General features: G+C 32.6%; 2 protein-coding genes and 2 non-coding genes across 5 annotated transcripts in view; 2 read left to right on the forward strand and 2 right to left on the reverse strand.

Annotated features, from left to right (window-relative positions):
* Window positions 1–467, forward strand: part of LOC106105356 (DNA-directed RNA polymerase III subunit RPC3) — a 9,913-nt gene extending 9,446 nt beyond the window's left edge. Inside the window, exons 11-12 of the mRNA XM_013285647.1 lie at window positions 3–17; window positions 142–467. Coding sequence (XP_013141101.1) covers window positions 3–17; window positions 142–279 — 153 coding nt within the window. The 3' untranslated portion in view covers window positions 280–467. The remainder of the gene's footprint in view (window positions 1–2; window positions 18–141) is intronic.
* A 3,486-nt stretch (window positions 468–3,953) lies between these two features.
* The window catches only part of LOC106105536 (ubiquitin-like protein 3), a 109,492-nt gene continuing 88,215 nt past the window's right edge, over window positions 3,954–25,230 (reverse strand). Inside the window, exons 2-5 of one of the 2 annotated variants that reach the window (XM_013285905.1) lie at window positions 10,059–10,167; window positions 6,053–6,220; window positions 5,644–5,705; window positions 5,254–5,346 (exon numbers count right to left, since the gene is read on the reverse strand). In XM_013285905.1, coding sequence (XP_013141359.1) covers window positions 5,689–5,705; window positions 6,053–6,220; window positions 10,059–10,167 — 294 coding nt within the window. In that variant the 3' untranslated portion in view covers window positions 5,254–5,346; window positions 5,644–5,688. Of the gene's footprint in view, window positions 5,347–5,643; window positions 5,706–6,052; window positions 6,221–10,058; window positions 10,168–25,230 lie in introns of both variants that reach the window. The other variant, XM_013285904.1, reaches the window with a different exon arrangement.
* On the reverse strand, window positions 6,445–6,517 carry Trnat-ugu. The gene has a single exon. It is a non-coding gene; the product is annotated as a tRNA-Thr (tRNA).
* Trnar-acg lies at window positions 10,594–10,666 on the forward strand. Its single transcript has one exon. It is a non-coding gene; the product is annotated as a tRNA-Arg (tRNA).

The following is a 25,230-nucleotide window of genomic DNA, read 5'->3' on the forward strand; positions in this document are numbered from 1 at the left end:
AGCAACACATTGATGACGTCAGTACACACACACACACTACACACACATACACACGCACACACACATCCATGAGATAATTTCTCATTTCTATTGAAATCCTCTATACATAGTTCTACTATCACTGACTATATATGTATGTAGGTGGAGGAGACGCTGACGCCGCCGGAGCTGTCCCTGCTGAAGGACGTGGAGGCGCGCCTCAAGCAGCTGAGCGGCGCGCAGCTCGCGCTCGACAAGAACCTCTTCATACTCAACTGGTACTTCATGTACCCGCAGTGAGCTCTGCCGCCGGTGTAGAGTTTTAAATTGTGTTTTTCGCATCGACTTATGGGATAATCCGAGATGTTAAGATATTTGATGTCTCCTATACCAGTGGAGAGCCGCAGTCTGGTTTTTTAAGTGACTTCGTAAAATTTTCAAGGAAATGCAAGAACATTGTTCACATTAATAAATATTTGTTAATATAACATTTAGTTTTATTTAGTGAAATAAGTTACTAGACAAGCTCGCAATTTTTTTAATTTTCGGAATGTTCCAATTTGGTTTTTCGGTTAATAAGTTTGCAGATTGTTCTATCCCTTCATTGTTACTATCCTCATTTATTTATGAATATGAATTTTCAATCTTTTATACAAATATAGAAATTAAAAAAAATATATTCGTTGAAGTGAAATAAATGTATTCGTAAAGATAATGTGTTTTGTAAATGATCAAATCGTCAATTTCAAAATTTTTTAAAAACTGACTTCAAGACAAAAATTTTAGCACTCTTTTGTTTCAACTCAAAGACTATTGGATAGTTTATAATCTGTCATCAATACATTAAAAAAAATCCAATCGAATTTAGAATCCATTTTGAATTTTCTAAAATAGCATGAAAGTATTAGGGTAATGAAATAAAAATACAATATACATTCTTAAAATTTTATTTGACCCCATCGAAACTCAATCTTTCAAACAATTTACAACCTATTAGTTACCACAAAACATTCCGATGTGAATGACGAAGCGCAACTACCCAACACAAATGTAAGTCTCCACGACTTAACAGAACTGGTAAGTAATCAACATTGTTATAATTTAATATTAACAATAATATAGATTATGTAATACGTTAGATAAAACACCTGTTATACAGTGACGCCTAATATTAATTTATTACAATACAACCGTTGTATGTAGTCACTCCATTTATTTAGATGTATAAACTATAGGTACGTAATTTGGAACACAAACGTCAAAAAAATCTTCAAGACGCCATATGTTGGGTAAATTACTTTAATGTTGCCATTTGAAGTAAATATGACTTCAAAAACCGATTCTCTTATAATTTTTACTTTGAATTATTAAAAATGTTAACTAAATTAACAAGATAAATAACGTTATTTAACCTGTATTAAAATATTATTTTTTGTAAAATTAAAATTCAATCGTTTTAATTACATAGACAAAGAGATATGATCAAAATTTTATTTTAACAGACATTTATTTAGTACTTTTTGATATTTAATACTATAACTTTTTAAAACACAAAAATTTTACATACAACGGTGTTACAAATATCCACTTCAAGCTATTTAATATTTTAACGCTATATTTGCCTAAATACTTGATATTTACACTCCGATCTGTTCATGTCATATGTGAAGCCATTTGTCTAATTTATTAGTAAGTAGATTTCTCATAGATGCATAAAAAAAGTAAGTGCTCCAATTTAATTTTAATAAAATTAAAACATGTAAGTGATAAAATTCGTAACGTAAATCAATGGTTCCTACGTAAACTCTCGTAAGTCACAATTTTGCGATTTACACCTGGACTTTTGTTGTGTAAATTCAAAAGAAACGTTCAAAGGAATAGATGAAATACAGATTTCGATGCATCCTGATTAATGTTTAAAATTTCGTCTTGCAAAATTTCTGTTTCAAACTTATAAAGCTTACGATGGAGGCATCAAAATACTAAATAATACTCACAATTACAACTTTTTTGCTTTTTGTAAAAATAACAGTCGTAATTTTTTACAATTTTTTGAATTACAGTGTGAAATGGCTTCGTTCGACATATTTACATTCTAACCACATTACGATCGCGCGCACACTTGTAACTAAACTATCGCACAACCGGTTTATCTCGCTTCGATTACTATAAGCTTATATAGAGTGCGCATAATACTCGATTTTCAGTTGTGCAACTAAACAGTTGAAGGCTGTAAAACAATCGACACTCGCACAAGTGTGCGATAGTTTAGTCAAAGGTGTGCGCCCTTACTCTTGTAATCTATCGCTATTGAAATGTATTAAAATACAGTAAAGAGATGGAATTATCGCGGCCTAGCATCATACGGAGGCGCACTACATACATACGGATCATTCAGACTATATGTAACACCTCGTATCAAATGGAATCGAAAAAAAAATGATCTATTTAAAATAAAAAAAAAACACTCAATACAACGCGAATATGTAATTGTAATATAATTGTAAAAAAAAATCAAATTTTAACGTATAAATAAAAGATTTGATAGTGTTTTTTGACAAAACTTGGTTAAAAAGTTAAAAAACATACTAAAAAATATTATAATTGATTAAATGTTGCATTTTTTTAAAATATTTACTTACTCCATTTGATGCGAGGTCTCTCTTACAAAGCTCTTACAATTACAAAAATTCCAATTCGAAAATACTCGAAGCGACATCTATATTTACAGAAAGTGTAAAATGACAAGCATTTAAAAGAAAACATGCAAAATAAATTTGAAAATTTTATTATTTATTATAAACTAGATATTTTTACACAACTTAACAAAATACATACATACAACTGAACGGAATATAATCAAAATAAGGTAAAAAAAAACATTCATACGGCATAGGGTCGCACGAGCGAGGGTCAACAAAACTGGTTTCGATGTATCGAATTCTATATTCTAATTTCATCGTTGACCTCTCGAATTTGTAAATGGCAAGATTTCTTTTATTAAAAAAAAATAATAAAATATTTGTCCCCTCACTCGTGAATTTTCGATTTTTTGTCCTAATACTGTTAAAAGACCTTTGAGTTACAGGATGTTCTCAAAGTTAAGAGTTTTAATTATTATATTTGTACTATATCACAAAATATTTCGCTTTAAAGTGGAAAGTAAATTGCTATTATCGATAATGAATCCTAAATAAAGCACATACTGTAGTTTTCTTACGTTTTTTTTATTGCAAAACATAGGAATAGAGATATTTTATACATGCAGTGGAATTTTAAATAAAAAAACAAAGACTAGAAGAGGAAATCATGCAAAAATTAGACGCCATAGTGAAATATAGTGAGTTTTTTTTTAATTTTTTGATAAATAACTATTTTGATTTATTTAAAAAAACATGTATCGATATTGAAAAGGTAATAGGTTAAGCTAAAATCTTTATAACATAAATCAAAACTTAAGCCGAATTAAAAATACATAAATGTTACAACTAAATATATTTTTAAGGGTAGCGCTTATGCCTTGTGATGTTTTAAAACAATAAATATGGACATCAAATAAACAGTTACAAGTAAATGCAAAAGGTACAATAAAATAGTGATGTGCCGCTTATACAAGACATTCGAGTTATAAAAAAAACATCCAAATTACACTATTATTTAAAATTTATTTTACAAATTTTTAAAATGAACCAAATTAAACAATATTTTTTTTTAATAAATGCTAGTCAAATTGTTTAAACTTTTATTTGATGATATTTTATTTTTTATATACTTTAGTATTTATTTTACACTCAGTTATTTCAACAGCACATCACTAAATTTATTAACGGATTGTAAATTTTAGAGCAACTGTCAAAATTTAACATAATTTAAAACAAAAGTCAAGTGCATTTTTCGTCTAAAAGCATTTAATACTAAAATTTAACATTCCTAGCCTCGTAATAGTCGCCTTATTGTTTTCCTTTATTTTTTTATAAAAAAAAATATTGCACATGATGTACACTCATGTCACAAGAATTTTACAATTCATGCAAAATTTATTGGTTGTCAGAAAAAACTGGTTTATTACAATTTTTTCCCCTGAAAAAGTTCACACAAAGTTGTAAATTTAACATAGTACTCAAATATACTTTTAAAAACATTACATAAACAAAAAATCTATTTTAATTCATTTCTAAACAAGACCAAAAAAAAAACTTTACAAAAGAAAAATCTCTACCATTTCAAAAAAAATCCTATGCGAAAAAGTATGTGATCCAATTGCACCGATAATTTAACATTTACAAGCGTAGTAACAATACTTCATTATTTTGCTTTTTATAATCAAGAAAAAAAAAATTAAAAAGATTATTGCAATAACCTATCACAAAAGTAAACAAGTAGCTCCATTTACTTCTATAGCGAACTCTTCAAATATGTACAATGCAAAAAAGATTCATTTAATATACACACATCCTTTCTTTTTATTTTCACTACTTATTTTGTCATTTAAGTTTATTTTTTATTCTATAAATATAATCCGCAGTAACGTAAATTCATGTCCATCTAAATTATAATACTAACAAATTTGTAATCATTGTGAAATGAAATTGTCTTAGTTTTACAGCCATGTTAGATTTTGTGAGCATTACAAAAAAATATGTAAAAAAAACCGTATCACATGAAAGCCGTAAAATATAGTTTACGTTACAAAGGTTTACTAAAGTCGATGTAATCCGAGCAATTTAAAACATTGCTGTGATGTTAATGTTTTTTGACTTACTTCAACATAATTATTAGATTATTTATGAGATCAACACAGAAATTAATTATTTAGTCTAAATCCAATGAACTTAATTCTTAATCTAACACAGCTGTAGAAGCTAAGAATTAACTCGACTCATCCCGACCAAACCCATCCTATACATCCATAACCCATCAAATCCGTAAAATTCATGATGGATTTATTCACGGCGTGCATAAATCCAATTCACAGAGGATGCATCCAGTCGATTCGCTTGCGATATTTTCAAATATAATATCATCGCTCGTTGTGTGCTCCGACTTTAAAGACATTAATTTTGTGCGTCATATTCAAACGTAAGCTTACAAATGAACGTGCCCGCGAAATAACAGATCTAGGATCTTAATTAACTAGAGGCGTTTTAAAAATATCGCAAGTGTTACGGTTTTAATTTAAAAACTACAATAGTTTAGGGCGAAATGGAATCCCGACTCTACGTCACTGAACACACTGAGTCCGTGCCCCCTCCCCGCCGCTGACCCGCGTGCCCCCGTGCCCCCGCGCTCGCACGAGGGGGCATTACAATATGCAGCAAGATGCGGAACAACAACTGCTGGAACCCCCTTTGCTCTTTTGTCGTTGATCTGGAATTAGAAAAAGATAAATTCAATTTATAAAACATCTATCATTAAAAAAAAACTAAACTGTTTAAAAAATCTAAAAACCCAACCCAAACGATTTTGTAAATCAAACGCGATAAAACAATAATGTTTATTTAGTTACATAACAACTAATAAATAACAAATTGTTAAATTATTTACAAAATATATACTACGGCTGACTCTTGTATTCGTTTGGGTTGGGTTGGGGGACAATACAATACTAAAAACCAGTCTAATTATTCATAAAATATCTACGTCTTGAACTTTAATATTACTTACAAGGGATATAAGGATTTATAGGATAGGATGTCAGGTCGGGACGAGTTAAAACCATCGGACTTCTGAAATAACATCAATTGGTGAGTTTGTGTTTTAACATACTACGGTGCAGAGACAGCCGTAGTAGTAAATACCATATTAGACACTAAAAATAATAAATAAAACAAACTATAATACAAGTAACATGATTATATAAAAACTTCATTAACTAATAAGGTAAAAGTTAAAATTTAAACTTTATTCCTACCACATGTAGAATCGTTTAATAGTCCTCTAGAAACAATTTAAGAAATACAAATAACATAAAGAGACCGGAATACATCAAAAAAACCACTGAACTTCCAGTATATTTGACCTATACAACATAGGTGTTGCAATATTATTTAAAGGTCAATAAATAGTGTGTTACCATGTGAGTTTGGTTCAGGCAGATGTTCTCGTGGCACGAGGTGCATCACGGTTGTGCGGCCGAGCGGCAACCCTAGCGCGCCCAGCGTCACCGAACTGTGCAGGAAGCGACCCTGGTAGATGAGTCGCAGGATCTCGGCTCGAGACACGCACTCAGACGCCCAGTCGGCTGGAAAACAATAAACCACTAAATTAATAAATATTTCTTAATAAAAAATACTAACATAATCTGAAAACATCTATATCGGTAGAGGAAATACTTTACCAACCTGTCTGACAAATATAAAAAATGTAAGTTTTTAAAAAGTACATAAAAATGTGTAAGTATTGATTTTTTAAGAAATACAATACTATATGGATTAAAAATAGTAAAAAAAAAAGATCATGGAATATTGCCCCCAGAGAGATTTGAACTCTCGACCCCTGGTTTACAAGACCAGTGCTCTAACCCCTGAGCTATGGAGGCTTACAACATGTCTGTTGTAAATGTTCATAGAGCATCACTATGAATTTATCAACTAATATTTTTAACACATTATCGATAGATGACGCTTTTGATCACAATAAAATAAGAAACTTAAATAGGAATAATCGTTTTCAATTCATACTAATACTATTGTAAATGTACATTCTCTAGCTAGTTTGTTTCTAGTTTGAATAATTTTGAATTAAAATATTTTTTAATAAGCAAAATTTAGAATTACCTAATGGCAGACGTGTCTTAGATTCGCAGGAATTAAAAAAAATAGTTTCCTTTTACAACGATAGATGGCGCTGTCGATATATTTATTCGGCCTTTACAAGTAAGACAATAGCAACTCGTGGTTAAAAATAAAACGCAGACAAAAAGGAATCAAAAGATTGAACAGATTTCAGATAATTAATTTTAGACGTAATTATTCAGCTGGTTGTTTGATAAAGCAAAAAACAATTGAAAACCAACCTAACTAATACAATAAATGCGAAAGTTTGTGTATTTTGATGGATGTTTGTTAGAAGGTATTTCCTAAACGACTAAACGATTCTTCATAAAATTTCACACAGACGTAGAGCATAGTCTGGTAGAACACCCTACATGACCATTTTTTTAATTCCACTTAGACGGAGTCGTGTTCGACATCTGTTACTTGATAACTATGATAAAAACTTATATTTTGCTTTTTTATATTTTTTTTTTGTATGACATATATTTACCAGTACTCTCAGTAAATCCAGTCGGTGAATTCCCCGCGGGCTTTATGACGGCGGCATCATTACGCGACAATGGGCACCATTTACATAATGCTATGTGCCGTCACTAAATCTTACGGGATTGTCCTGATTTTAATATCTACAGATATTTCCATAGATATTTCTACACATAAAAAAATATGTAATTTTCAATGCTCTACTTCGTTTTAATAAGCACAAACTCATTAAAATACATGATACTCGACATCAATAGAACATTTTTAATATTAGATAGAATTTCTTCGCAAAATTAACATCACTTTTAACATTAATTTTTCCTTTACAGAACTCAATATTATGATTGTACTAGCTTTTGCCTGCGAATCCGTCCGCGTGGAATTAAAAAAAAAACCTAGTAGCTATGTGTTCTGCCAGACTATCTTCTACATCTGTGTCAAATTTGATCGAAATCCGTTCACCCGTTTAGGCTACAAACTCTAACAAACATCCATCCATCTAAACTTTCGCATTTATAATATTAGTAAGAAGTAAAATAGGTAAGGACTTGAGCCCATTATATGACTTCACCAATGCTGTGAAATATAATTTTATAATTCAACTTTTAAGAGAGCTTTAACTGCACTTACATACTATCAAGAAAAGTATGGTGCACTTAGTAGTGCCGCAGTCCTCAGTACAATGAGCGTTCATAACAAATATTTATGGGCCATTACAACCCACCTAAATACACACGTATCCATTATTCAGAGCTCTATGTTATTTTGCGTAGTTCCCACATTAGACGTAATAAAATCGCTAAAATGCTGCATGAATTTAAACAATTCAACGACAATAATAATAGTTGGCGACAAGCAAATGCCACTACTCATATTCAGTACTAGAAAAGATAAACAAAAACGATGGATGTTTCTAATGACGTCATACATCATTACTATGCACGATCATAACATTAATAAAGCTAATTAATAACTGCTCCAATACAAGCCAACAATGTTAGGGAGATGCCACATAAACGATACGGCGACGCTATTTTGTACTGTTTATAACTTCACAGATTATAAATACTATGACAAGCGTTTGAAGGGAGGGAGAAGAAAACGAGGTAAAACACTGCTCAGGAATTAATAAAACCTCAACTCGTCATTCTTACACTATTCTTAAACTAATGTATTGGTAATAAACATGTCGTCCCACTCAATCTCATTGAAAAAACAGAGATAACAAAACAATTGCACACATGTAATGGAAACCTAAGAGACTTAATCTTGTGCGTTGGATTACAACACTTTTATTAGGCATACTGACCGAAAAACGGACGTGCGGCAACGGTAGTGTGGCATCCATCTATATTTACATAGTGCGGTATTACCGTCGAATACTTCCGTATCTGTACATATAAGGAAGTGGTTGTAGTGTACTCTGGCATTGGCGATGTTTCTCATTAGACCGCATTAGGACGCGTTAAACGATCCGCGCGGTATGCGGTTGAAATATTAATTGAAATTGCATAACGCCATACACTGCCAATACGGTAATGAAAATAGAATCACCCTCTAAAGATAAATGAGGTCGTATTTAATGTAAAGAATTTTGTAAACAAAGAAACAGCATTTCCGCACGCGTATTTGTATCCAATTATTTAAGTTTAACATATGTAGACTTTCGATAGCGTATTTATTTAGTTTAAAAAATATACAAATAAATCTAATTATTCGATAGGTTTAAAAATATTTTATCGAATTGTATTTTTTATTGAATAAAAAGAAATGTAGTCTCCAACTCGACACCCATTTTGTTCTCGTATTCATGACATTTTCTCAACTCTCACGAGGCGTTTCCAAACTTTGATAAGAAATTATCGAATTAGTGTTTCAAAGTCGAAGTTTAATAAAATTATAAGCACATTATGACAAAGTTTCAGTCGCGTGTATGTTAATCAAGCAGTTATAAATTATTGTTTAGAATTAAATGTTTTTGTACTTTGTCAACAATTGGATTTACAGAAAAACATCAATTATTCGATTCAACATTTGAAATTTAAACATTTTGAAAATCTATGACTACCTCCTAACAAAGATTTTAAAATTTTAGTTGTCCCAGAATATTAAAATAGCATTGTTAACCATAACTGACAGATGACCATTATACACTATACAGAGATAATCCTCTGAAAATAACTGATCTAAAACTGCCACATTTAGAGTGGGAATATTTGATACATTTTCAACACAGGAAACTGCTGTTTAGTTTATTTATTACTACGAATCTTATCTAGAACAAGAGATAAACGAACCAGCGAACATTAAAGTTGCGAAATGCTGCAGCTATTAAAAATCTATACTAATCATAAAGGGGAAGATTTCTAATTTTTTATGTATTGAAATTACTCAAAAACTACTGGACCAGTTTTGAAAATTATTTCACCATTAAAAAGCTACATTATCAGTGAGTAACATAGGTTATGTTTTTATTTATTTATTTGCCTAGAGCGAAATCGCGAACAACAGCTAGTCTGAATTAAATTAAAGATTGGAGAAAGGTTGTAAGCCTTACAGAAAAGTATACTTTTTGTACTATATATCCATTTCCTTGCAAAATCCACTGCCTTTATCAAAAAAGCATAGGAAGAGGGAAGGCAAAAAATTATCTATTACACTCATCAGATAAAAAGCAGAATTACGTCATATCGACGCCTGTCTTCTGTTAATGCCAGTCTAATATGCTTCTGCAGACTCTACCAATGTATCAAGATCTATGAGCTAAAGTATTATATGTACAATCCTAGTATCCTGTCCCTCATCATTCATGTGTCTTACCTTCTGGCCAGTTGTCATAGACGTGCACCGCGATGTCGCCGGCCGAGTCGACGGGGCTGAACACGAACTCCTTCGTCTTCCCCGACACCAGGATCAGCCGCAAGTTGATCTGGAAATAAATAAATACAAATAAATAAACATAAATTTTTGTGTGTATTATTTTACTTTTGTATAGTTTTTAAGAATTGTGTGCCAACATATGTAGATTTAATTTTTATTGTAAAGCGCCATCTATGACTTATTTTTAGTATTACATTATTTTCCGATAGATGGCGTACGACATAAGGTTTTTAAAAATGATCTATGTCTAGATTTGGACAATATTCGTCTTTTTAACATAAAAGATCAATAATCTTATTTAAAGAGGAAAAGTTACAAAAGTGCATAATATCGATAGCAGTAGAAATGATGTTATGAGAAAGTCAATTTTTATCCTTTTAAATTAAAAAAAAATAAAAATATTTTTTTAAATTAAGTAAAAGGTAGTCACCATATTGAATATAAACAGACGAAGTAATTCAGAACTATACTACAAGGCCCTGTGGCGCAACGGATAACGCGTCTGACTACGGATCAGAAGATTCCAGGTTCGAATCCTGGCAGGGTCGCACAAAATACTTTTTGAAAATTTTGTTTTTAAGTTAGAAAAATATTTAAATGTAATAATGACAATTGAGAGCAATCAAATTATTTATTACTTCTATCGCAATGGTTGTCCTCTAAGGTCTAGTAACCCGAGCTTCATAATCTACCGTTTTGTTTTTAATTTATGTAAAACAATTAAAATGAGTGTCATATATTAAAACATAAATAAAGTTCAACGGCCCTCGCCCACTGGCTGCCGATAACGGCACACCATAAAACTTATCATTTGGTGCCACTTTTTAACAAACAATCATCGTAATTTTTGTTACTTCCGTCGCCCGTAGCTCTTCCATTCCAATTTGCACTTAGGTTATCGTCGGCTTTCTGGTGATTTATTTGCGTGGGTTTGACCTGATAGTTAATGTTTATACCGAAAGCAACGTTGAACGAATAATTTTTGAGATTTATGTTAAGCCTTTATAAATATTCTTAATTGTTTTAGGTTAAATTGGAACGTTCAAACGTATCTTTATACTTAGTAGGATTATAAAAAAAGATATGTACGTTTATTTTAATAGAGAAATTATGATTACTGTCATAAAGTCATGTTTGAAAACTTAAGAAAACATTAAACATATGTATTTAGTTTTGTAGGACACGCAATTTTGCTATCAATTGAGGTTTTTCACATAACTTTATTACAATTAAAACATTTGTCTGACAAAACTCACTGTCGTTACTATGGATGGTGCTTCAAAGTACAGTTGTAAAACATACTAGCTACATACACGGTATTAGAGTAGGATTGCATTGCGAAAACGTTCACAAAAAACATTAACATCACTTTAATACTGTTTTAAATAACAAAGACATGTATAAAATACGAATATTATAAAAAGGACAGATTTGTATTTTTGTAGGTATTGAAATAACTCAAAAACTACTGGGCCGATTTCAAAAATTCCTTCACAATTAGAAAGGTAATTTATCTGTGAGTAACATAGGTTATATTTTTTATTATTTTTTCATTTCACGAGGACAAAGTTGCAAGCCACAGCTAGTATTATTATAAAAGTGTTTAGGGAGTTGAAACCGAGGGTTATAGTGTTGTTAATGTTTGTGTTTAGTTGGTAAGAAAGCGCGGGCTGGCGCATTGCAGAAGTCGGCCCTGCAGGTCTTCCACTGCGTTTAATTGGTTACTGCATCATTGTAACTTGCACTATCTGGATGCACAATTAGTACCTACCTAGTGAATATGAATTATAAATTTCTGCAATTTTAGAAGTCCACGATAAATGTATGAAGTCGATTTTGCTATTAAAATTTTTCCTAAGTCGTTGAATAGTTGTAGAATTACACTGTAACCTTCGAAAAAGTACCTAAAATACATCTATTTCATGGGAAATTAGCACAAGCAAATTTCTAAATATTAATAACGTAATCATTTAAGGTATTTCATCCATTCAAATACCATTGTACGCCTGAAATTCTAATTCTTCCAATTCCGGGTGCCGTAAAAAGTCCAAGTCCACGTAACAGGAATACGGAACAAATTCGGAGACAGGAATTCCGAACATTTTCACATTATTCCGTTAAAGCTTGTAACTGTACAAAATTTTGGAATAAAATCTTATAGGTAGAACAAGTATGAAATTGCGCGTTGTTATAGAAAAACGAATTCTTAGGGTCAAAATTCATATGCAGCAAATTCAGATTATAATGACGTAATCGAATACCAAATATCTATTCAAAAAAACATGATTTCACAAAAAAAATATCAGTTCTTTTAACGACAGATTTCATTAGGTAGTTTGTATTGCCAGGAGAAAAATTCAAAACTTCCTGGAAGCAACATATTCATTTATATGTATTATATAAAACGTGCAAGTATAAATATTACATTATTTTAAATTGAGTTTTAATAAGTGTAATATACTCTAATTCCTATTGAGTCTTCCTTCATGTTACTGGCAAGTCTCCAATAATATAGATTTACGACACAAAGATCAAGGTGAAATTGTAATAAAGATGGATTCTAGGTCACAGCCTTGGACCAGATTTCCACGTTTAATTACTGTAAAACAAAAAGACTCCCCTAAATGTTTTAACCATTAAGAGTGTTTGGATTTTTAGAAAACAGAATATTAAAATTATAAATGCGCAATTTTAATGTAGGCATATTTATAATTAAAAATAAAATTGCCTAACGATTATTGATATCTGACACAAATGTAGAAAAAAGTCTAGAAAAAACACTTAAGCTGTTTATGTACTTTTTTAACATCTCGCAATACAAGTTATGGGCAAGAGCTTATCAACGTCAACAAAAGAAATTATAAACAAAGAGTAAGAAAATTTAAACGAAAACATTTTGCCATAGGTATTCTACTCCTAACATCCTTATAAATTACCGTTTTATAGTTTTTTTCAACTATCTCTTTAGCTACCTATCCACCCACAATCCGATATAAAGTAACATATATCGTATAAGGAAATCGTATCCAAGTAGTAGAAATATTTAAATTTAAACAGACGGAAATACAAGTATCCTTATATGTTAGCTGAGTCATTTGCACAGCCTGTTGTTTTCCCATTATCTTTTGCCTTTTGTAGTGTGAATTTAGATGTATAATTACTAAGATCTATGACATTATGATATTTTAAAAATAAATCGAACAACAGCGTCAAATTTAAAAACTCCAAAAAAGGCAAAAGTACATAATAATTAATGTCCCAATGTACGAAATACTTAGTTAAATGGGCCTATACCAACATACCTTTAGGCAACATACATAAAAATTTTAAAAACGACTACAAATACTGCCGATTAATGTTACTTTCATGTCAGTAAGATAACACCATAAGAAGTGTTAATATATTGTGAACACATTTACAAGATGTCATCTGAGTAATGTGAAAGAAAAGTGCTGTTCCAAGGAAGTCGTTTGCTATCGATGTCGATAAATAGCGGAGTGCTGATGCCCGTTGACCTAGTTTCCATAATGATGGCCCTCAGGGCACTCATCAAGTGATAGAGCTATTTGAAAAAAAAAACAAAGTGTAGTACGGGACTATGTTCACATCTTGTCCTTCCCTTGATATTTCTTAAAAGTAGGCTATTTATTTGACGACGGCAAACTACATGTTTTTACACTGATTGTTATTATTTTAGTTTAACCTACGACTAAAAAGGATAAAAACAGTTCAACTTTAAAGTTATATTTAATACAAGGAAAAAGGTATTCAGAGTTTTTTTTATAATACAAGGTGGCAAACGAGCAAGCGGCCGCCTGAATCCACCGAAATGGAAAGCGACCACTGCCCATAAACATCCGCAATTGCAGATGCGTTGCCTACCCTTGATTGACGGAGGAGGAGACGCACATAAAGATGACATTTTCTCTTCTTATGCGTCTTTTTCACCGTCAAATTATTTTCTTCGAGTTTATTCGTGTTTACTTAAAGTAAATTTGCTGCAAAACTTTGAAGTAAGGTAGTACATTACAATGGCAGTTGTTAAAGACAGTTCGAGGATTAAGTGAGACGGTTACAGCCAAGTCTGGCGTGTGGGCTGGGTTTGCAAACTTATTTTAGATTTGACGAAAGCCTTTTTGTTTAATGCCTATTGAAAACAGAGTAAAATCTTATTTGACTCAATGTCGATAGTCAAAGCCTTACCTATTTATAGTAATCTGAACAGGATTAAAGTCTCGAGTACACAGATCCCATTTAGTTTTTTAAAAAGCGTTTAAAGTCACTTTTAACTATGTCGATGTAAATAAATGGTGGGAACGTTCATAAAATAGGCAGTTATAGGGAGGCGTTACAGACGATATTATCGGCATCAATAAATCGAGGCGTGCCGAGGCCCATTGACCCGGTTCCCGCAATGATAGCCCGGGGTGTATTTCATCCGAGCCTTGAGCTATATAAGCTACCAAAAACTAATGGCAAATGACCCGCGAAAAACGAATGAACACAAACGTCGATAGTTATTTATGTCTTGAATGTACATCACTAGTACTTTCTTTCTTTTAAATTAGCTTCCCTTGCGGTTTCCATTGAAGAATATAAATAGAAATTCAACGTACAATTATGTCAACATTAAATCCTTCGAAATGTCGGTGACTGAACAGTTTTGACGTCAAAACTATTTCTATATAAAATTTATATTCAAATATTTTAGTCGAACGTTTCAAAACCACTTTAATTTTAACTTTAATTTTAACCCTGTTATGGTTCTCTATATTTGTGGATGATTTCATTAACTCTTGATTTTCAATGTCTAGAAATTTGTAAGAAACATATTCTTATCCCTCTCCTTAAAAAAAATTGTTAAATGTTTTGATGCAATCTTTCAGCAGTGGAAACGCACTGCAATACTTAAATGTCAAAAACAGAAAGGGTAAGACAAGGTTATAATTTCACAGAACCGTACACATTTCACTTATCGGATCCGTGCAAAATCGATAAGTTTCGACAAAGGCTCGACCTACTTCTAGCGAGCGCTTTTATATCGTACGACCACGTCACGAACACGACACGATGTTTTTAACGTGGATTAATTGGAGCGAGCAAATAGGTCAAGGACATGAGAGGTCAGAGTTTAACAATGCACTAACAGGTCGTAATTACGAAGGTAAAACGACATAAGTATTTATTATGACCACAATTGAAATTAAAAAAAATATTGTCTGTAAGGAATAAACTCAAAAACTACTGGTTCGTTTAAAAGTGTTTAATTGTTGGAATGCTACATTATTCCCGAGGAACATGCTATATTTACCAATGTTAAAAAAACAATTATATAATAAATGTTCAAACTGTAACACACTGTTAGTAAGTAACGATGCCGTATAGTGTAAAGACCTTCACATTACCGTTCACCCTGACTCTGAAATTATAATGAATCGTGCCGCGTAACGATTAGGAAGATTGTTTATGGATGTTTGTTGAAAATAGCTTCCTTATACCAAACATTATCAATACATACTAAATATATGTATCTTAAAAGAGATATTTGTTTTTGACATTTCTACCATACTAATCTTACTATTATAAATGCGAAAATTTAGATGAAATTTCGTACAGATGTCACATAGGCACTTTTTTAATTTCTCGCGGAACGGAGTCGCGGACGAAAGCTAGTATAATTATCCTGAGCTACTAATAAAGAGTATACATATGTCAAATTTTGTATATATCTGAAGACGAAAGTGTCGTAGTTTGTCTGTGTATAAAATATAACTGTTACGGCTTTCTAAAATAAATTTTATTTATTATACAAACATGTTAGTAATTAATATAATAATGTGAAATGAAACACCTTGCTTTGATTATTAGCCACCTAAAACATCTGTTGAATTCCACAATAATATAGAAAACTAGTTTACATCCGGTGTAGACAAAATATAACAAAACTTACAAATGAACAAATCTATGGTTTTTATCTTATTATAAAAGTAGCAGAAAGGACTAAACTTTCTTTCTTAAAATTAAAAAGAGGTGAGATTTGTTTGCTCCGGTTAAACTCAATAACGAAGGAACTCATTTCAAAAGGTCGTACCTAGAATAAAAATGTTTTCATTTAATCATTTCTATGTAATAGAAGCGATAGAGACGGGCTGGTTAGTTAACAAAAATAATTAATTAGTGTACAGTAATTTTATATCTTACTATTTTTACTTACATTATTAAAGCGATGGATGGAGTTACCGACTAAGTAATTCCAAAACGGATATAAAAATAGTACATTATAGATTTTTATCTGTAATAGCGAATAGACTACTTTTTATTTATTTTTCTATTTCATGCGTAGTCTCAACCAACAGTTATTTAAAAATCTAGCCGTCTTTACAGAAACATATAATAAAATACTGTTTCTATATTATTATGGGGATGGTAATGTGTTTTGTACACGTGTTTCTCAGTGGAAACTCACAGCAAAGTAGAAACGTCCAATGCATACCACGATCATGCAAATTGTGATCGAACGCAGTTACTTTGAATACAAAATAGATCACTCATTATTCTGTTCAATGCGAAACTTTGTATCGAACTGCCGATGGATGATATCGAATTTTCCCTTTGCGTTGACTTACGTAGTTATTATTACTTATATAGTCGTACCTGAAACAAGGAATAACAACAATTAATATAAGACGTTCGTTCATAAACTAGTTAGTTTCATAATATTTCATAATAAGTCTGTTATTTGCAATTAATAAGCTAGTCAATTAAATATTTGAAAATAATTTTGTGTTTTGAATGAAAAATTTAAAGATTTTGATGACATTTAAAAACCTCATATGATCGGGCACGTCTTTGACTTAACAATCGCACAGCTGTTGTGCGATTGTCGATTGTTTCGCAGCCAATTCAACTGTTTAGTTCACAACCAAAAATCGATCAGTGTGCGCACCTCCATAAGGTCGTAGGTATCTGAACCCCGACTAAACTATTACATGTCAATACTAGTTTAGCTTTTGATAAACAAGTGCTGTCACTTTGTCTCATTAGTAAATTAATTACTCTTGTATTTTCTAAGATTCTAGTAACAAATGTTTAAACACATACATAAATCACAACAGAAAGGTATTGCGGTTTGCAGGCGTAGAGAACTTTTCATTGAAACCGACACCTGTTCGAAAACTCTTTGTACCAAAAAGGCCTCGTGCGTTTTGTTTCAGTGAGCTTCTATTACAAATATTTGATGTATTTGTGTTAGAACATTCACGTGGTTTCTGAATGATTGTTTTCATTTCTCTTTTTAATGAAAAATGTCGGTTTTCATATGAAAAAAAAAACTTCGACAGTGTTGAAATGCAAAAAAAATAATAGCCAATTTCCTCTCGCATACATTATCTATTGTTCAATAAAATTCCAATTCAAAATTAGTTTAGGCATTTTGGAGATTACCCAGAACAAACGGTGCTCTGACGTAAAGAGAGCATTTAAAAACGATGGTTCAAAGTGCTAAATACATCGTGTTTATAAACACCCAAATTTTATAAATTGTAGAGATTGCGTTATATTAAAAGATAGTTTAAATTTTCTGCTTTTATATTACCTTTACATTTCACGAGACGAAGACGTAGGCGGATCTTGGATTACCTAGGTAAATGTTTGCGTAGTGGCTTTAGTTTGGGATGTTGGGTTTTCACACAAGTTTCAATGACAAAAGGGTCACGTTTCAACAACCTGCCAGCGATGGCGTACCGAAGCCCTACAAAAACACACCCTGTTGGCCGCTTTAATATTTCAAAGGCCAAAACCGAACCGGATCGATTTACTCTCATTACTTTGGGTTCAAAGGCATACCTAAAATAAGTGAACACTATCGGAACTGTTAACAGTTAACATATTAATATGTTACATATTAAATAATCTTGGTTATATCGCTTACTTACTAATATTATAAATGCGAAAGTTTAGATGGATGGGTGGATGTTTGTTAGCGTTTGTAGCCTAAATGGCTGAACGGATCTCCATGAAATTTGGCACAGGTTTAGAGCATAGTCTAGAAGAACACATAGGCTACTTTTTATCCCGTGAATAGTTACGGTTCCCGTGGGATTCATTAATTTAGTTTTTTAATGTTTACTCGATCGTTCTGCAACGGTTCAACATGTCTGGAATATAAGGTCATGGGGTATAGAGTATATATAGAGTATATATAGAGTCATGGGGTAAGCTTCACCCCCGAGAAATGTCCGGTTCCCGAAGGATACGTAGCTTTTTGTAATTTATATAGTTCGTATGTTTTCTAATACCACATGGACGAATTCGCGGACAACAGCTCGTAATAGATAACTTTTGAAGGTATTTATTGTAAAGATCGCATCGAATCAAAATCTTTGTAATTTGCCTCCCCTTTTAAAGAAATTATGAGTGCTTGTAGACTTGAATATTATAAAACCAGTAACCTACTTTTAGAAATAAGACTTTATTCACAGAATTTCACATGTTATAAAGAGGCAAGAAAACTCAAACATATTTTACAATCAATGAACAGCGAACGAAATTCTACGTAGTTTTGCTCTTTGAAGTTTCACTTTGAGTAAAATGAAGTTACGTTAGAAGGCAAATTTCTCTAAAGAGCAATAATTTACAAATATATGCGTAGCTGTAGGGCTTTTTTGAAAGGTCGTTTTTTTGTTAGTAAGCCTTATAATAAAAAAAATTATTATAAGGTTTAAAACTTTTAAAACGCTTTCAAAGTAAACAAATAAATGTATTACGAAGAATACATTCTAAATTCAATGCAGAATGAAACCTAAACTAAGACAAATATTAATCCGTTTTTATCTTCTTATTCCTCTCTAGTTACTCTTACATATAGGAACCAACGTAGCAAAGATCAAGCCATGCTTTTGTTAAGCTGGCAGCCATGGGTCCCACGTTCTGTTAATCCCCGGCTAATTAGATAACGAGGCGCGATAACACGACTGCAGACCGGTCAATAAATCAGTCCGGTAGCGAGAGATTGGCCGCACGCGAGGCGACAATTATCGTACTATCGTCTACTTATGTTGCACTTCCTTCAACCGTTGGAAATTATCGTTGACTTGGCGAAATGGATATATGTTTGCCGTTCTCTTATCAGGATAGCGATACAAAGTTGTTTATGACGCTTTGTAACCTTGTCCCACTTTGTACTAATGTTTTAATTTTTTAATACGGTTAACATGAATGAAAGAGCAGCGAATTGGATGGGGAAAAAATGATTAAAATAATAATGAAACATGATTTCTCGATTAAAGATTGGAAAGGAATGTTCAAGAATTTTACGGAAACATCGATAATTAAAGTCATCTCGAATAATTGACAAATTAAACTCAACTTTAACTTTCACAAAAGTATACTTCTTCAGGTGTATTCATAAATATCACTAAACAAATGAACGTATAGCGTGAGGCATGCAGATTCTGAAGTAGTTTAATCTGAATAATCGTTTAGGGAACATTGTCGTGAAGTAACTATAGTAATATACATTTATTCTAATACTTTTATGGTATTTGCTTCTTTGCTAATGCAAGCTGCACACGTTGGTTTAACCATGCTTAACCTATAAACAACCCTGTGTCAAAAACTAAACAGTAATGAGTACTATAAAACTCTGTTACGATTGTCTATTGGATCTGCAAGTTAAAGAATTAAAACCTAACGTGTGTAACTTGTACAAAACAACTTTAGAATCTCGAAAGGTTGGCATAAAATGGCCTTGACGTATTGAAGTGTCAGCACTACGCTTTGATAGTTCAGCGGGGTTAGACAGTAAAAAACCAAAAACGAAACGTTCCATCGTTTCGTCTAAGCGATAGCGTCTCTCGTTTTCCCGAGAAAGCTAGACAGTAACCGACGATAGTCACTTTCGTGCAGACGAAGGTGAATCATCAAAAAAAACTAATTATTGTCTCTGCTGACGATGACTGTTGTGTCATCTGAATTTGACGTATAAAAATGTAAAATGTTCACGTCAAAAATACAGTTGAGATTCAAAAGTTAGTCAAGTGTGTTGCGAGTTTAAAACTTAATAAAAATGAGTAAAAACGCGAGCAGCGAACAAATCGCCGTGATGTCTCTGCTGCCTCCTCTTCAGCAGCAATCGATCCTACATCTGATTTTGGTCACAGTCAAGGTAAATACTAACATACATATGAATTGAAACACTACAGTTCTAGATTGTATCTTTCCTGTTCCTAGCTTTTCCACCAAGCTTTAAACACATAATTTATTGACAGATGCATCGCAGAACAGACGAAGACGCGTTTTAAAATCAACGCGACGGACCTCCTCTATTGAGACGCCGTATGATCGAGTGGCAAAAGAGTTTGCTGCTGCGGAATTACAGCGGTTGAAGTTGGAGGAGGACCGTGACAGGAGGCAGCATGCATTAGATATAAAAAGGCTTGAGCTGGAAACCTTGCGTGAAACCAATCTTCACGCAAGGGAAGCTGTCAGAGCCCAGACTGATAGGGATACAATAAATATCCAACAAGCATTCCTCAAACTTCTTCAAGACGCCATAACAAAATTTTCTCATTGACATTACTTCCTTTTTTTCTGCTGGCGGTTCATTCTACCAATCTGGTTATAATTACGAAGTAACGGCGCGAGCCAAGGTTCGCTAGGGGTTTATCCTCTAAATCCGGTTATAATAAAGAAGTAACGGCGCGAGTCCCATGGAGGGCGACACCTTGGGTTGGCTGAGAAAAGAATGTAGCTTTGATAAGCAGTCTCAAATGCAAAAACATCTAACATTTACATAGTTTTTATTTGTAACTTGTGTAATTTATGTTTTTTATGTTAATTTTGAAATAAAAATGATCGTAAATAAAGTTTATTTTTCATTATCTAAAGGGTCTAAGGTTATATTTATATACCATTTAAAGATTTTTCACCTTAGAAGATTAAATTAATATTTAATAATAATTAAAGACATTTAACTAAAGTTGATTCAGTTGATCTCGAAGCAAAACGAGACACCTTTGAGAATCGCCTCAAAAACGAACGATCGTGTCGCTTTAAAAACGATTATGTTTGTCATTTCGTGTTACTGTCTAGGAATTTTAAAGGAAATAGTCGAAAAACGACAGACGAAAGACGAAAGCGACCTTCGTGCGTGTCACTGTCTAAGATTTTAACGCGTGACGTCAGACGTCAGTGTCTCAACCAATCACAATCGAACGATAATCGCTTTCGTTTCGTTCATGTTTTTTACTGTCTAACCCTGCAGAGTCGAGTGTGAACTTTGTGGTGTAGTGTAAATTACAAGCGGAACGCGATTACATTATCTAGAGAAAGTATCTGCTGCTCACTTTTAAATTAGTTATAGCTATTATAAAAATTACGATAGAAATCTACAACGTTATTTCGAAGATATAGTCGTTTAAATTATGCGGAACACAAAACATTACAAAATTATAGGTAGTAGAGGATAAAACTGTTGGATGATCCAGGAGTTTGCACAAGTTTGCAGGCTACTAGATCAAAAATCACTCTTTTGTATTCACTGCATTAAAAGTGACGGAAGGTAACTTTGGTCACAGCTGTTATTTTTATAAAATGCTTTAAAACCTTACGACGTATTTTACTACTTTATTATTGAACTATTATGAGGTTGAAACTAATGGATTTATGGTAGACCTGATTTGTTAATATCTATTATCGCTATCAGCTTTTAACATAGATTCCACTAGTTATTCGTGCACCAAAAAGATATTGCGGCGATAGCTATTGGGGCTTTTGTCTGATTAATGCACTGTGGCATATATTCACAATGAAATTGGCGATAGAATCGAAGAATATTATAAATGTCGAACAGAAAATATGATTTGGATATTATTTTCATAAGACATTATATCCCTTACGTTAAAAATGAGATTCCCATCACGTCTTGTTGTTTGAATAATTGGTAGTCACATTTTTAACATTGTTCGATTGTAAATTTCGTATCTGTTGAAACGAGAAATTTATTAAATGTATCTTTTGTCTTTTTCTATTATGAATCGGAGAGTAGTAGAGACTACAGCTTTCCAGCGAAGGTCAGGAGCGAAATCGTTGAGAACAATAGAAACTGAAAATAAAAACTGTCGTCAAGCTTTGTTTCAATGTTGTTTGCCGGCACTACCGTTGTAAAATCTAAATTTAAAAAGTAACCACAGGTATATTTGACAGAATACAAAAGAAACGTAATTGGTGGTGTTTGTTACTAAGATCTTATAACTTAAAATTACACGAATATCCAAAAATAGTGCATTTATAGCTAGTGTCCCAGATACAATTAACTATTCCTTAGTATTTTTGGTTCGATAAAATCTTGTAATGCGTTTCTGAACTACGCAACATGAGTTTTACTACTTTGAAATTTAGTTTAACCTAACACTAACGAATCACTAGGTAATGATAATATAAATGGAAATTTCGGCCCAGCATTAGACTTTTGAAATTGGACAAATGTATTTATGTATTTCGCTTAAAATATGATCTATATAAGATGTGTATTTAGATTTTATTCTAAGCAATGAACCGCAACATATTTCGCCTGACCTTGCAGTTTTAGTGCAGCCCCGCATATAAGCTTGGCGTACGTCCAAAGGTCAAAGGGGCTACTTATGCCCTCATAACTTAAGTAATACCCATTCCGAGATTTGGCACGAACTGCGCTCGCAAACGATTCTTATCGTTCTTTTCTGATTAACAAAGAGCGATAATTAGAGAAAAAAGAACTAGATATCAATCAACATGTAGAATGAAGTATGTCAAATCTACTTCAATAGCTACTGCCGAAGCTATCTTGTCTTTTTTCTTGTTCCTCTGAAATCATCTTTCTATACAAAAACACTAGCAAACCCAGCAATACAACGAATGTAAGCAGGCGTTTTAGAGAACGATAGTCTTGTTTAGAACATGTTGACACAAATTGTGTTGAACTATCAGGTTGGAAAATTAAATTCCCTGTCCACTAACAACTAGAACAAGATACCAATCAATCGTGTGATTCAGATAGTCAGTTAAGTGCACTGGAGGGCGATGTGACGTCACAAACGTATCGTATCGTATGGTAATGACGGATGTCAATCAAAGGGTGAGCACAAACAGGGCGCTCTACACGTGATTAAGCCTCGCTCTGCTGGCCGACTATGATTGATTCGCAGTGTTTGATCATGCAGCTGTATATTGCGTGCTAACGGTATATGGAATGGAGGATTCTGTGATAAAGAGAATATAGGAGATGCTGCAAATATTTTACTAATATTGTAAATGCGAAAGTTTAGACTGATGGATAGATGCCTGTGGCGTAAACTGCTGAATGCTTGATAAAGTTTATATAGATGCAGACGAGAGCCTGGACAAAAACACAGACTACTTGTTTTTTTTTTTAAATTCTACGCGGATGGTGTCGCGGGCAAAACTAGTAATTATATAGTTAAATGAGTATAAAAGTGCTTGGTAAATGTTAAATTATTGTAAAGTTATTTATTCGATTAGTCGAAGGATTTGTTTGCCTTTTTAACGATATAAAAAAAAAGATAAACGTGTTTCTTTCTTAAAATTCCGAGCCTGAAAGTAAACTATTCAGTTCCTAGATGTTCATTCTGTTCTTTTTGCAGAATAAATCAACCTGAAACCAGTAAGTCGACCATGACCTAAAAGCCCGCACCTATATACATGCAAGTTATACGGTTGCTGCATTGTAAAGTCCGCTGTGAAAACGACTGGCTTATTACAAAATGGTTTTCTTATGTAAAGCGACTTGGTAGGCTTATTGTTATGGAAACAAGAACACACCACGACCAACATTACGTCGAATTGATAAATATTTTCAGTTAGATATTAGTGTATTTGAATTTAAATCTATACTATTATAATAAAGCGTGAACACACACTTCTTTGTTGCCTAAGATATCAATATAACTTATAGGGTAAATATTTTGGACAAAAACCGTAATGTGAAAAAGAGACTATAAGTTGCTGCCAACGTCAAGGAAACGAGGTTACCATGGTTTGTCATGTCATGTCATTTTGACATTTGCAATAGATAATTTGACAAATGTAAACAACAAAATAAAATTTTCACAATTTCATGCGTATGAAGTCGCACGGGAACAGCTAGTTGATTTTATAAAAAGTTACTAATAAATAAAATAAAATGTATGCGAATGTTAGGATGGATGGATGTTTATTAGAGTTTGTGGCCTTTACTGCTAAACGGATCTCGATAAAAGTTGGCATACCATAGATGTAGATGATAGTCTGGAAGAACACATAGTCTATTAATCATTGTTTTTTGAATCCAACACAGAAGGAGTCGCGGGCGAACTCTTGTGGTAAATAAAACAAACTCATTGTTAGATTTCTGCTGAAAGAAATTTGAAGCAGGGTGTCTGAGGGTCAGTCGTTCAATGCTAGAGCAGTGGCCTAGTTGGTTGGCCGGCACTCAAGCACGCCACAACACGCCTACATCAGTAACGATGTCCTTTCAAGTATCGATACTTATGATACACTTGTAAGAACAAACTGAAAAGCAAAAGAATATACGAGGACTAAGCCGAAAATCTAGCTCTACCTACAATAATGGATAGGCGTGAGTGCTTTTCCCAACTAACCAAACGGTAATACTTTTAGCATATATGATTCCGTCCATTACAGTCTCTTCTGATCTAGATCGATTTTGTTGAGTGAAGGGTCATTAGATTCATACTAATATCCAAACATGATTAAAATTCACATTATCACTAAGAGACTTTATTATTGACTTTTAAGTTTCCTTTAACTATTAAAAGCTATTGACATTTCACTTAACATCCGAGCAAAAAACATCGAATAAACAGTCCTCAAACTTATGCATGTATAAAAAGTAGGATTCATAGTGAAAGGGAAAGTAGGTCGGTAGGGCTCCCACTCTTCAATGGCAACGCCCGGCTACAGCGTATAAAAATATATTTAATGAGCACACCTTACCTCACTTTTCATACCATACTCTTTGAAATGAAATAAACTTTTTAATAAAAAAACAAAACCGACTTCCAAACAAAATACACTAAAAACAAAACAAAATGCACTAAAAACAAAACAAAATACA

This window comes from Papilio polytes, unplaced genomic scaffold, assembly GCF_000836215.1.
Source record: "Papilio polytes unplaced genomic scaffold, Ppol_1.0 DF822845.1, whole genome shotgun sequence".
Classification (NCBI taxonomy): Eukaryota; Metazoa; Arthropoda; class Insecta; order Lepidoptera; family Papilionidae; genus Papilio; species Papilio polytes.